This window comes from Notolabrus celidotus, chromosome 12, assembly GCF_009762535.1.
Source record: "Notolabrus celidotus isolate fNotCel1 chromosome 12, fNotCel1.pri, whole genome shotgun sequence".
Classification (NCBI taxonomy): Eukaryota; Metazoa; Chordata; class Actinopteri; order Labriformes; family Labridae; genus Notolabrus; species Notolabrus celidotus.
In genome coordinates, this window is record NC_048283.1 from 2,280,962 (window position 1) to 2,293,203 (window position 12,242).

At 44.8% G+C, this 12,242-nt stretch overlaps 1 protein-coding gene and 1 long non-coding RNA gene across 3 annotated transcripts in view; one reads left to right on the forward strand and one right to left on the reverse strand.

Moving 5' to 3' along the window:
- Positions 1 to 12,242, forward strand: part of LOC117822851 — a 45,283-nt gene that overhangs the window by 24,097 nt on the left and 8,944 nt on the right. The gene's annotated exons all lie outside the window — the stretch shown is intronic.
- LOC117822848 (soluble guanylate cyclase 88E-like) overlaps positions 8,795 to 12,242 on the reverse strand; it is a 32,879-nt gene continuing 29,431 nt past the window's right edge. Inside the window, exon 18 of the mRNA XM_034697775.1 lies at positions 8,795 to 10,098. Within this exon, the coding sequence (XP_034553666.1) occupies positions 9,729 to 10,098 (370 nt within the window). The 3' untranslated portion in view covers positions 8,795 to 9,728. The remainder of the gene's footprint in view (positions 10,099 to 12,242) is intronic.

The following is a 12,242-nucleotide window of genomic DNA, read 5'->3' on the forward strand; positions in this document are numbered from 1 at the left end:
CGTCGACTACGCCATAGTCTACGCTGTGGCCTATGCCTTAGCCTATAACGTCGGCTATGCCATAGTCTACGCCGTGGCCTTTGCCTTAGCATATGCCGTCGACTATGCCATAGTCTACGCCGTGGCCTATACCTTAGCCTATAACGTCGCCTAGGCTGTAATCTATGCCGTGGCCTATGCCATCGCCTAGGCTGTAGTCTACACCGTGGCCTATAATACAGCCTATGCCCTTGCCTATGCCGTGGCCTTTGCCTTAGCATATGCCGTCGACTATGCCATAGTCTACGCCGTGGCCTATACCTTAGCCTATAATGTTGCCTATGGCGTCGCCTATGCCGTAGCCTATAATGTTGCCTATGCCATCGCCTAGGCTGTAGTCTACGCCGTTGCCTATAACTCAGCCTATAACGTCGCCTATGCCATAGTCTACGCTGTGGCCTATGCCGTGGCCTATGCCGTAGCCTATGCCATCGCCTAGGCTGTAGTCTACGCCGTGGCCTATGCCGTCGCCAAAGCCGTCGCCTATGCAGTCGTCTATGCCGTAGTCTACGCCGTGGCCTATGCCTTAGCCTATGCTGTCGCCTATGCCGTCGCCAAAGCCGTCGCCTATGCCCTAGTCTATGCCATCGCCTAGGCTGTAGTCTATGCCGTCGCCTATAACTCAGCCTATAACGTCGCCTATGCCCTAGTCTATGCCATCGCCTAGGCTGTAGTCTATGCCGTCGCCTATAACTCAGCCTATAACGTCGCCTATGCCCTAGTCTATGCCATCGCCTAGGCTGTAGTCTATGCCGTCGCCTATAACTCAGCCTATAACGTTGCCTATGCCGTAGTCTACGCTGCCGCCTATGCCGCAGCCAATGCCGTTACCTATGCTGTCGCCTATCACGTAGCCAATTCCGTCCCCTACGCCGTCCCTTACGCCGTCACCTACGCCGTCACCTATGCCGTCCCCTACGCCGTCCCCTGCGGTGTCCCCTACGCTGTCCCCTATGCCGTCGCCTACGCACGTAGCTGACTCGCACATCTTCCAAAATGTAACAACTTGTCAAATTGACGTGAACCTGAAGCCCTGTGGTTTGTCCACAAGTTTGCAGTGCTCACATCCGCGTCAACCACTGCTGCGTGGGGTCATTGCAGAAGTATAAAACCAGGTTGAATTATTTAAAGCTCCAGAGAGGAACTTTCTGTTTGTGTTGATCTGGGCGCTCCCTGTGGACAAAGCAGTGACTCTTACATCCTGGCTGATTCTGTCTCACGTGTAGAAGTATTTTCAGACAAAGAAAAAATATCATCCTGCTTTCTCACGTCAGTCAAACGTGTCACTCTCTAAGTATTTGTGGTAAATATAAAGAAAAAGGGGGATTCCACACAAGCTGTTTATCGTTTCATCTGACACCTACCAACTTGTGGTTGATGACCTCATGTGCTTCTTCTGTAAGTCATAAAGAGGAACCACTTATTTCAATCTATCTCACAAGAAGTACAAAACTCTTCACGTGAGAGTTTATGGATGTTTAACTTGAATTATTCTCCAAAGTCTGTTTATTAGTTTATCACAAGCATCTTTTTTAGTTTTGTGATCCTTTATTAAGTTTTGAATTGTTCATCTTTTGTTTGCTAACAACATCTTCAGTGAAGCCAGAAGAAACCAATCAGTTATCTAAATTAGCAGCTTGTCTCAAAGACATAAAGACATGGATGACCAGAAATTTCTTACTGCTAAACTCAGAAAAAACTGAAGTGATTGTTATTGGCCCCAAACACCTCAGAGAGACCTTTTCTAATAATATAAGTACCTTAGATGGCATTAGTCTGGCATCCAGCACCTCTGCTAGGAATCTAGCAGAGTCCTATTTGATCAAGATTTATCCTTCAACTCCCAAATTCAGCAAATCTCAAGGTCAGCCTATTTTCACTTGCGCAATATTTCTAAAATTAGACACTTCCTATCTCAGAGCGACGCAGAAAAACTAGTCCATGCATTTGTTACCTCCAGGTTAGATTACTGTAACTCCCTCTTATCAGGCTGCCCCAATAAGTCTCTAAAGATTCTTCAGCTAGTTCAAAACGCCGCAGCTCGAGTACTGACTAGAACTAGGAAGAGGGAGCACATCTCTCCAGTGTTAGCTTCTCTACACTGACTCCCAATAAAATGTAGAATAGAATTTAAAATCCTTCTTTTAACCTACAAAGCTCTAAAAAATCAGGCACCCTCCTATCTTAAAGAGCTCATCGTGCCCTATTACCCCTCTAGAACTCTACGCTCCCAACATGCAGGCTTGCTAGTTGTACCTAAAATCTCTAAAAGTAGTATGGGAGGTAGAACCTTCAGTTATCAGGCCCCTCTCCTTTGGAATCATCTACCAGTCAGGGTCCGGGAGGCAGACACCCTCTCCACTTTTAAGAGTAGGCTTCAAACTTTCCTTTTTGATAAAGCTTATAGTTAGAGCTGGATCAGGCTTGGACCAGCTTTTGTCATGCTGCTATAGGCTTAGACTGCCGGGGGAACTGGTGCACTGACACACTGGGATCCTAGCTCACCCCCTTCCCCCCAACCCCTTCATCACTTACTTTAACTCTGCCTGTCCCATTAAAGTTACTAACCATAGACCTTTCTGGAGTCCCTGAGCTCCCTTGTCTCGTAGTTTCCTCTGAGCTGCCGTAGACGTCCTCCTGCTGCGGACGATCTGGACTCCAGCTGATACGGACGTGCTGGACTCCAGCGGCAACAGCTTCTACGACTCGTCTCATCACTATCACTTCTCTCTCTTACTCCCCTCTATCTATCTTTCCAGACCCAACTCAGTCGAGGCATGATGGCTGTCTAACATGAGTCTGGTTCTGCCTGAGGTTTCTGCCTTTTAAAAGGAAGTTTTTCCTCACCACTGTAACTAGCTAAATACTGCGATGTGCAATGCTCATGATGGATTAAGGTGGGGTCAGACTGAGTCTTACCCTGTCTTGGTGTTGGGTCTCTGTTCATAATGTGACATAGACGGCATTAGTCTGGCATCCAGCACCTCTGCTAGGAATCTAGGAGTCCTATTTGACCAAGATTTATCCTTCAACTCCCAAATTCAGCAAATCTCAAGGTCAGCCTATTTTCACTTGTGCAATATTTCTAAAATTAGATACTTCCTATCTCAGAGCGACGCAGAAAAACTAGTCCATGCATTTGTTACCTCCAGGCCCCTCTCCTTTGGAATCATCTACCAGTCAGGGTCTGGGAGGCAGACACCCTCTCCACTTTTAAGAGTAGGCTTCAAACTTTCCTTTTTGATAAAGCTTATAGTAAGAGCTGGATCAGGCTTGGACCAGCTCTTAGTTATGCTGCTATAGGCCTAGACTGCCGGGGGAACTGGTGCACTGACACACTGGGATCCTAGCTCACCCCCTTCCCCCCAACCCCTTCATCACTTACTTTAACTCTGCCTGTCCCATTAAAGTTACTAACCATAGACCTTTCTGGAGTCCCTGAGCTCCCTTGTCTCGTAGATTCCTCTGAGCTGCCGTAGACGTCCTCCTGCTGCGGACGATCTGGACTCCAGCTGATACGGACGTGCTGGACTCCAGCGGCAACAGCTTCTACTACTCGTCTCATCACTATCACCTCTCTCTCTTACTCCCCTCTATCTGTCTTTCCAGACCCAACTCGGTCGAGGCATGATGGCTGTCTAACATGAGTCTGGTCCTGCTGGAGGTCTCTGCCTGTTAAAGGAAGTTTTTCCTCACCACTGTAACTAGCTAAATACTGTGATGTGCAATGCTCATGATGGATTAAGGTGGGGTCAGACTGAGTCTTACCCTGTCTTGGTGTTGGGTCTCTGTTCATAATGTGACATAGACGGCATTAGTCTGGCATCCAGCACCTCTGCTAGGAATCTAGGAGTCCTATTTGATCAAGATTTATCCTTCAACTCCCAAATTCAGCAAATCTCAAGGTCAGCCTATTTTCACTTGTGCAATATTTCTAAAATTAGAAACTTCCTATCTCAGAGCGACGCAGAAAAACTAGTCCATGTATTTGTTACCTCCAGGCCCCCCTCCTTTGGAATCATCTACCAGTCAGGGTCCGGGAGGCAGACACCCTCTCCACTTTTAAGAGTAGACTTAAAACTTTCCTTTTTGATAAAGCTTATAGTTAGAGCTGGATCAGGCTTGGACCAGCTCTTAGTTATGCTGCTATAGGCTTAAACTGCCGTTGGAACTGGCGCACTGACACACTGGGATCCTAGCTCACCCCCTTCCCCCCAACCCCTTCATCACTTACTTTAACTCTGCCTGTCCCATTAAAGTTACTAACCATAGACCTTTCTGGAGTCCCTGAGCTCCCTTGTCTCGTAGATTCCTCTGAGCTGCCGTAGACGTCCCCCTTCTGCGGACCATCTGGACTCCAGCTGATACGGACGTGCTGGACTCCAGCGGCAACAGCTTCTACTACTCGTCTCATCACTATCACCTCTCTCTCTTACTCCCCTCTATCTGTCTTTCCAGACCCAACTCGGTCGAGGCATGATGGCTGTCTAACATGAGTCTGGTCCTGCTGGAGGTTTCTGCCTGTTAAAAGGAAGTTTTTCCTCTCCACTGTAACTAGCTAAATACTGCAAGGTGCAATGCTCATGATGGATTAAGGTGGGGTCAGACTGAGTTACCCTGTCTTGGTGTTGGGTCTCTGTTCATAATTTGACATAGAGTGGTCTAGACCTGCTCTGTTTGTAAAAGCGTCTTGAGATAACGTTTGTTGTGATTTGGCGCTATACAAATAAAGATTGATTAATTGATTGATTACAGAAAGTTATCATCAATGTTCGTCAAACTTTTATTACTTTGTATTCTGAAAAATGACGAGACACATGGATAAATCTGATCCTCAGCATCAGTCAAAAGCACACTTTTAAAGAAACACATTGAAAGATTCTTCCCTCATGATTAATCAGCTCTATTGCAGTCACAGAAAAAGTGATCAATTATATGTCAGAGACTTTTTGAAAGTTTCCACTATGACAAATATACTCAATGTGAAATTAATTTCATTCTACACATGACTTAATATGACTCATCAGCGTTATATTGATATGAATAAGCACACTCTGTCCCTTATTAATGATTAACCTTGGTGAAAATAAAGAACTTTAAATAGTTCTCCCCCTCAGAGTGGTTAGCTCCATTGTACTCACAACAAAGGCTAATAAAACCTCAAGGCCACTATCACTCTTATGAAAGGAGCTTTGTTTGAGCTGGATGCCATAAAAACTTGTGTGCCTTTTAAAAGCTTCATTTTAAATCAGTGAAATGTAAATACAGCAGAGATAATCTGAGATAGTAACCAACATGAAGCCTGGTGTGGTTTCAAACACAGAGCACTCAGTCTTGGTGGCAAGTCTGTGCGAGTTTTTGAAGTCATGAATTCAGCGATTCATTTAGAATCAGGAAGTGTCCCCTGCCTCTGTAGCTGTTTGTTTATCTGTAGGTTTAGCTGAATGGCAACCAGCTGTGCCGAAAGGCTGCCGGCCGACGCTCAGGAACACTCCAAAACCCGTCCAATGAACTCCCACTAATGGTAATTGCTGTCAGATGTTGGGGGGGTTAAAGGTGGCGCAGAGACCCAGCTGGACTGAGAGGAGTGCACAGGACAGGATGCCGGCCCACCAGCATGCGGTTTACGCCAAAACACACCTGCCCCTTTGTTGTGCCACCTACTCCGGGCCCTTCTGTGAGAAATGAACTGGAGGTAAAGTCACGGCAAACTTTGCAATACAGAATGAGGTCTGTTACTGTGGCAACAGACAGGAAGTAGTGCTTAAGCGGTTTCCTGATGGCTTCCTCTTTATCGTGTAATGACATCTCACAAGGAAACATCGGCAGGGAGCACTCAGCTGAATATGGGTGTGTGTGTGTGTGTGTGTGCGTGTGTGTGCACAGCTACTGTGAAGGAGGGCACTTGTCCTGAAATGATCTAACCTGTCTCACCTTGGGACTGTACACAGCTTACACACATGCCTCTTTTTGGTTATGAGATAATAAAATCACTTCAATTATATCACTTATGTTTCATTATAAGCTCATACACACACACACACACTTACAGTCACACACATAATAGCAGAGTGTTATCAACAGATGACTAAGATGGGAATAACTGACCTCATAACCGCTGAGGTCGCTAGATTTCGCCCGAGGACTCTGCGACTTAAATAGATGGAGGATTTGGTGAGCTTAGGTGCCTTCAGTGCTGGTTCTGGCTTTCCACTTACAGAGATGTAAGATAGATGGTGAGCGCAGATCGAGGGGAACAGATGCTGGTCCAGGGGAGGCCACAGATTTAATCTGATCAGTCTGCAGCTAACAGGGATTCACTTTCCCCTCACGGCATGATCTCACACAAAAACCTCTCCCGTCATTTATTTCTTTAGACACAAAGAACCTAAGGGGGCCAAAAAGTTACTCCCCGTTGCTCCAAGTACCCAGTTTGTTAATAGGACAGGATATTTATTTAAATATGTGCTCAGTTTGTCTCCAAAGAACAGGCTGGGAGTCACAACTGTGGCTCCGTTTTAAGAGAAGAGAGGTACATTCACTAAAATACAAATGTCAGCTTCTTTCATTTGGGTACATGTAAAGTACCAGCTTGTGAAACCGAGTGATACAGATAAAGCTTTGTCCCTACAGCCACCAAGAAGATAAACGGTGGTAGAAATAGAGCTCAGATGTTGTCAAAGCAAGATTATATCATTTAATGACCATATATGGACATCTGCTTATCTAATCCTGTTTTCTTTATCTTGTTTATACAGTTGGCATGTTGACTTGTTTTTATAACCTCTTACTAATACATGGTACCTTTTTTTCATCTTGCTTTATTAAGAGCTACTGTTTTAGTCTTCAGCACTGTCATCACTTCATCCATCAGTTCGCCAAAGGATCCCAACTCTCTCACTGTGACAAATCTGCTTTTAGTGAAAAATAATGTCACCTAAGCAGATTTATTTTCCCATATTTCAGGCCTTAAATGACAAAAAAGTTACACCCACCTTTAGGATCATGTAGACTGCTTCAGTTGGCATCCATAAAACAGGCGGTTTTGACTGCAACATAAACTTTGCAGAAAAATGCAGCTGATTTACTGTAAAACCCAAAATACAAGTTGCACCAGTTTCTAAGATGCAGTCCTTCTTTAGGGGCTCACAGAGGGGAAAAGGTGCAAAGTGTGTTTGTGCATGTTTGTACATATACAATGTGTATGCTTTTAATAACCTGGTGCAAATGTATCTGTGCAATAACTTACCTTACTATCTATTCATAAGATAGAAGTGTACATAGTGTGTATATATCTGCTATATACTTATTTTATTTTACCGTTATCATTACTATTATTATTGTTATTATATTTTTAACCATGTAAGTACATTGTTGTATTCCCCTTCCCCAGTTGTAAGCTGCTGTAACAAAATAATTTACCCCAATGGGGGATCAAAAAAGACTATGTTCATACGTCCACTGCGTTCAGCAATGTGTGGTTTCCATGCAGATGATGTTTAGCTCTTTCTAGAATCATCTGTTATTGCTACCCTGCAAGCTACTTGTACAGAAGCATTGATAGTCGTGAGGTACAGACAGACCCCCTTCAAGGGGCCAATTTGCAGAGACTCCCATTGACCCCGACTGCAGGTCACTTGCCTTAGACTGTGTTGAAATGGCCTGCTAGTACTACATACTACGAATGCAATAGGTACTGCATTCTGTGTTTGAATTTAGTCTGTAGTCTGACTGTTCTGTTGGATCTGTTCTGCAGAATGCTGGGTCAGGTGTAGCTTGATTTCGGGTTTCAGAAAGCGGAAGTAAACAACGGCCAAGCTGGTAGAGAAACTGCTTCTTTAGCATCACTTATGATTTAAAAAGTTAAGAAGTGGTTTATATGGAATTTAATAATTTTCACAGCACCTAAAAACTGAGAGCCCCCTTTCAAAAAAGAAGAAAAAGCAGAATGAGCGCTGTGCATTGTGGGAAACAGTACGCTTTGGAGACTGGTCTGATGCATACTGGGAAATTTTGCAGACATCCAGGTACTTTTGGCATACTCCAGATTTTGCTCTTGTTCACATACTACTTACAACATACTGAATTTTGACCAAATCAGTACGCACTGCTACTGTACGGTTTCGAAAACAGCCTTAGATTGAGGAGTCTTAGTAGTATACCATCAGTGCGCAGCTGGATTGATCCACCTCTCTATGTACCCAGCATGCTTTGCACATTGAAGTGGTTGCTTGCTTCTTGGAGCACCATCTTCAGGGTAAAACACCATTACACAATAGAATACCTCTCTCTGTATTTGTAGTGGGATATTGGTCACACTGATGTGCAAGATGCAGCTCACTTATTAGATGATAGAAGGTGAGTCTTATACACCAAATTCCACATTAAGTAGGACCACTAAAAGCGCTTAAAGGCTAGGACTGTTATTCAAAGTGTGCACCTTTTGTCAAGGTAAAAACGGTTGCATGTCCAAATGAACTTTGGGTTCAGTTGAGCAATTCTTTCAAGGGTATTCACAAGTTTCTCATAATTAGTATAAAATAAGATCTTCCTGGGGAATTATATAGAACCTACCACCCCATGAAATTAACATTTTTTATATAAAGCAATCAAGATAGAAGTCCGCCCCAGCCACAGGCTGAAAACAGGGAAATGTAGATCCTCTAGAAACTGAGAGGTCAGATTTTGAAACCACTTTGTCAAGGTTACAAGGAAGAGGCCGTTTAGCCCGTAAGAAGAAATGAAAGCACGACAGTTTAAGTGGCTGTACATACAGTTTTATATAAACAACACTATCATACAGTGAAACAAATACAGTCAGTCACATTCAGAAAGTAGAAACAGAACTCTGTGATACATCGTTATGAACGTCTAGCCAAATAACACCCAGTTTAAACATAATAAAATACAAACTCTGATCCTGTGAATTAAATAAAGCATCCACAGAAACAGTTTCAGTTTCTGTGAACCTCAGTGAGAATATTGTGTGATTGGTTTCAGTCTTATTTTTTTAATGTAATCCTGCAGCATTAAAAGCATGAATGGCTTGTAGAGCTGTAATATGATACAGCCAGTAGTGACAGAAAATAAGAATCAACTCATCACGGCTCATTTTACCTGTATAGTACAACTCTGAAGTTCTCTGTTTCTCTCTCAGCGTGTAGAGGATACAGTACTTCCCTTTTTTGTTGAAAGAGTTGACATGAGGAAGGCATGTTGTGAAACCTGACGATTGTACATAGATTGGGGGGTTGACCTAACAGGGAAGATACTTTTGAAAGATTATTGTCTGCGCTAGGTAAATCCTTTGATGCGTGAAATATCTGAAACAAAAAGGACAACATGTGGATTTTCTCCTTTTTATACTGTTTCAAACTTCTGACTGTAGAGAGGATAACAGCACCAACGTCTTAAGCCTTTAAGTTGCACCAACTTCATCTGAACACAAGAGGATTTAAAAAGGAAATGTTTGATGGTCTCATTGTAGTTAAGATTTTACAAAAGCCTATCCCATAAACCCTCGGCATTACTTCATGTTTTAAAAGGCTTGAAATGCTATTTGTTGAGTACCATTTCTGTTGGAAATGTTGGATTGGTATTTTTGCCTTCCCCCCTGATTAAACTTGAGTGATATTTTCAGCATTGTTATGGACAGAGTTGCCTTGTAATCTCACACTACAACCATCTGCTCACAGAATGGCACAGGAGGCGCTGCGCATTGGCAGGTTGTTAGGCATCTTGACGTACTGCTGCCTGAAGCTGTTTCTCTTGCTGCTGAGGAAAGGACCGGGGTTCTCCAGCACTTCTTCAGGGTTGGGGGTCTCTGACAGGAAGGTTCCCTGGGGCACTTCCAGCTTGGCCCCCTTGTTGTTCTTAGTCTTTTTGGCCTTGTCCTTCTCCTGAGGCTCGGATGCAATGGTAACGGGCTCGCTGGCGGCCTCTGGTGGGGGCAGGGTTTCCAGTGGGAGGTCATTCGGGCTTGGTTTCCCTTCAGCTTGCTCATCATTGCCAGGGATGTTGAGGTTGGAGGCCATGCGCTTGGCATTGGGGCTTACAGAGCTAGTACAGGTAGACATTAGTTTGATTCATAAATGGTTTTGATGGTTATGAAACAGCATCACTCTCACAGTTAGGACTCTGTATGACCTTTAAAGCCTCAGGAAATGTAAATGGAATATTTAAAATGCACATAGAATATCAAAATGTAATGTGTAATCAAGCCTCAACAAAAATCTGAGTTAAAATAAACATCCATGAAAAAACTCTGTTCAAAATCAGCTTATTTTACAGGTCAGAGCATTTCTCAGGACTGTGTGGGTGTGGCCTAACTCTTTGATTGACAGGTCAAGAGAGAGTTCACAGCCTGCATGTTTGAGCCGTCTGACTCTGAATCTGAAGACATCAAAACTCCAGAATCTGAAAATTATTCATTTCAAATGGTCTCTGAGTGCTGAGTCACAAAATACTTCAGAATCAGGACTTCTATCATTTATTAGTTTTATCACTCCGTAGTCTCCGGGGCAACAGGACCATGGGACGCCCGGAGCAGAGGAGGCTGAAGTGTAGTATGTGCATGCAGAGGAGCTCGGCTCCGGGTGTCAGGCGGAGCTGTTTGTCTAAACTCTGAGCTGTTTGGGGAAAGATGGTGGACCGGTCCTGAGGGAAAGTTAGTGAACAGGTCCTGGGGAAAGTAAGTGGACCGGTCCTGAGGAAAGTTAGTGAACCGGTCCTGGGGAAAGTTAGTGAACCGGTCCTGGAGAAAGTTAGTGAACCGGTCCTGGGGAAAGTTAGTGAACCGGTCCTGGGGAAAGTTAGTGAACCGGTCCTGGGGAAAGTTAGTGAACCGGTCCTGAGGAAAGTTAGTGAACTGGTCCTGGGGAAAGTTAGTGAACCGGTCCTGGGGAAAGTTAGTGAACCGGTCCTGGGGAAAGTTAGTGAACCGGTCCTGGGGAAAGTTAGTGAACCGGTCCTGGGGAAAGTTAGTGAACTGGTCCTGGGGAAAGTTAGTGAACCGGTCCTGAGGAAAGTTAGTGAACCGGTCCTGGGGAAAGTTAGTGAACTGGTCCTGGGGAAAGTTAGTGAACCGGTCCTGAGGAAAGTTAGTGAACCGGTCCTGGGGAAAGTTAGTGAACCGGTCCTGGGGAGAGTTAGTGAACCGGTCCTGGGGAGAGTTAGTGAACCGGTCCTTGGGAATGTTAGTGAACCGGTCCTGGGGAAAGTTAGTGAACTGGTCCTGGGGAAAGTTAGTGAACCGGTCCTGGGGAGAGTTAGTGAACCGGTCCTTGGGAAAGTTAGTGAACCGGACCTTGGGAAAGTTAGTGGACCGGTCCTGGGGAAAGTTAGTGAACCGGACCTTGGGAATGTTAGTGAACCGGTCCTGGGGAAAGTTAGTGAACCGACCCTTGGGAAAGTTAGTGGACCGGTCCTGGGGAAAGTTAGTGAACCGGTCCTTGGGAATGTTAGTGAACCGGTCCTGGGGAAAGTTAGTGAACCGGACCTTGGGAAAGTTAGTGGACCGGTCCTGGGGAAAGTTAGTGAACCGGTCCTGGGGAAAGTTATTAGACCGATCCTGGGGATAGTTGGTGAACCGGTCCTGGGGAAAGTTAGTGAACCGGTCCTGGGGAAAGTTAGTAGACCGGTCCTGGGGATAGTTGGTGAACCAGTCCTGGGGAAAGTTAGTGAACCGGTCCTGGGGAAAGTTAGTAGACCGGTCTTGGGGAAAGTTAGTAGACCAGTCCTAGGGTAATTTAGTGGACCGGTCCTGGAGAAAGTTAGTGAACTGGTCCTGAGGGAAGTTAGTGAACCGGCCCTGGGGAAAGTTAGTGAACCGGTCCTGGGGGAAGTTAGTGAACCGGTCCTGGGGAAAGTTAGTGAACCGGTCCTGGGGAAAGTTAGTGAACCGGTCCTGATGGAAACGAGCCGAGCATATGTGGGACTGCTTTAGCCACTCAGCCGCGGCTCAACTCAACCGTGTCCCAAAGTTTCCCCAAATCAACCACAATGGATCAAAGTTGAGTTCTTATATTTTAACAATGTTTTTAGTATTTAAATATGGTCTGAAATATCATAGGTAGAACATTTTTGTTGATTTGGGTTCCCAGAGGCTTTAAGAGCCACAGCATCAGTCAGGAAACTCACATTCTCTTAACAGTGATGCTGCAGTCACAATGCTTTGGGTAAACATGAACAGTCTCATTTTAGGA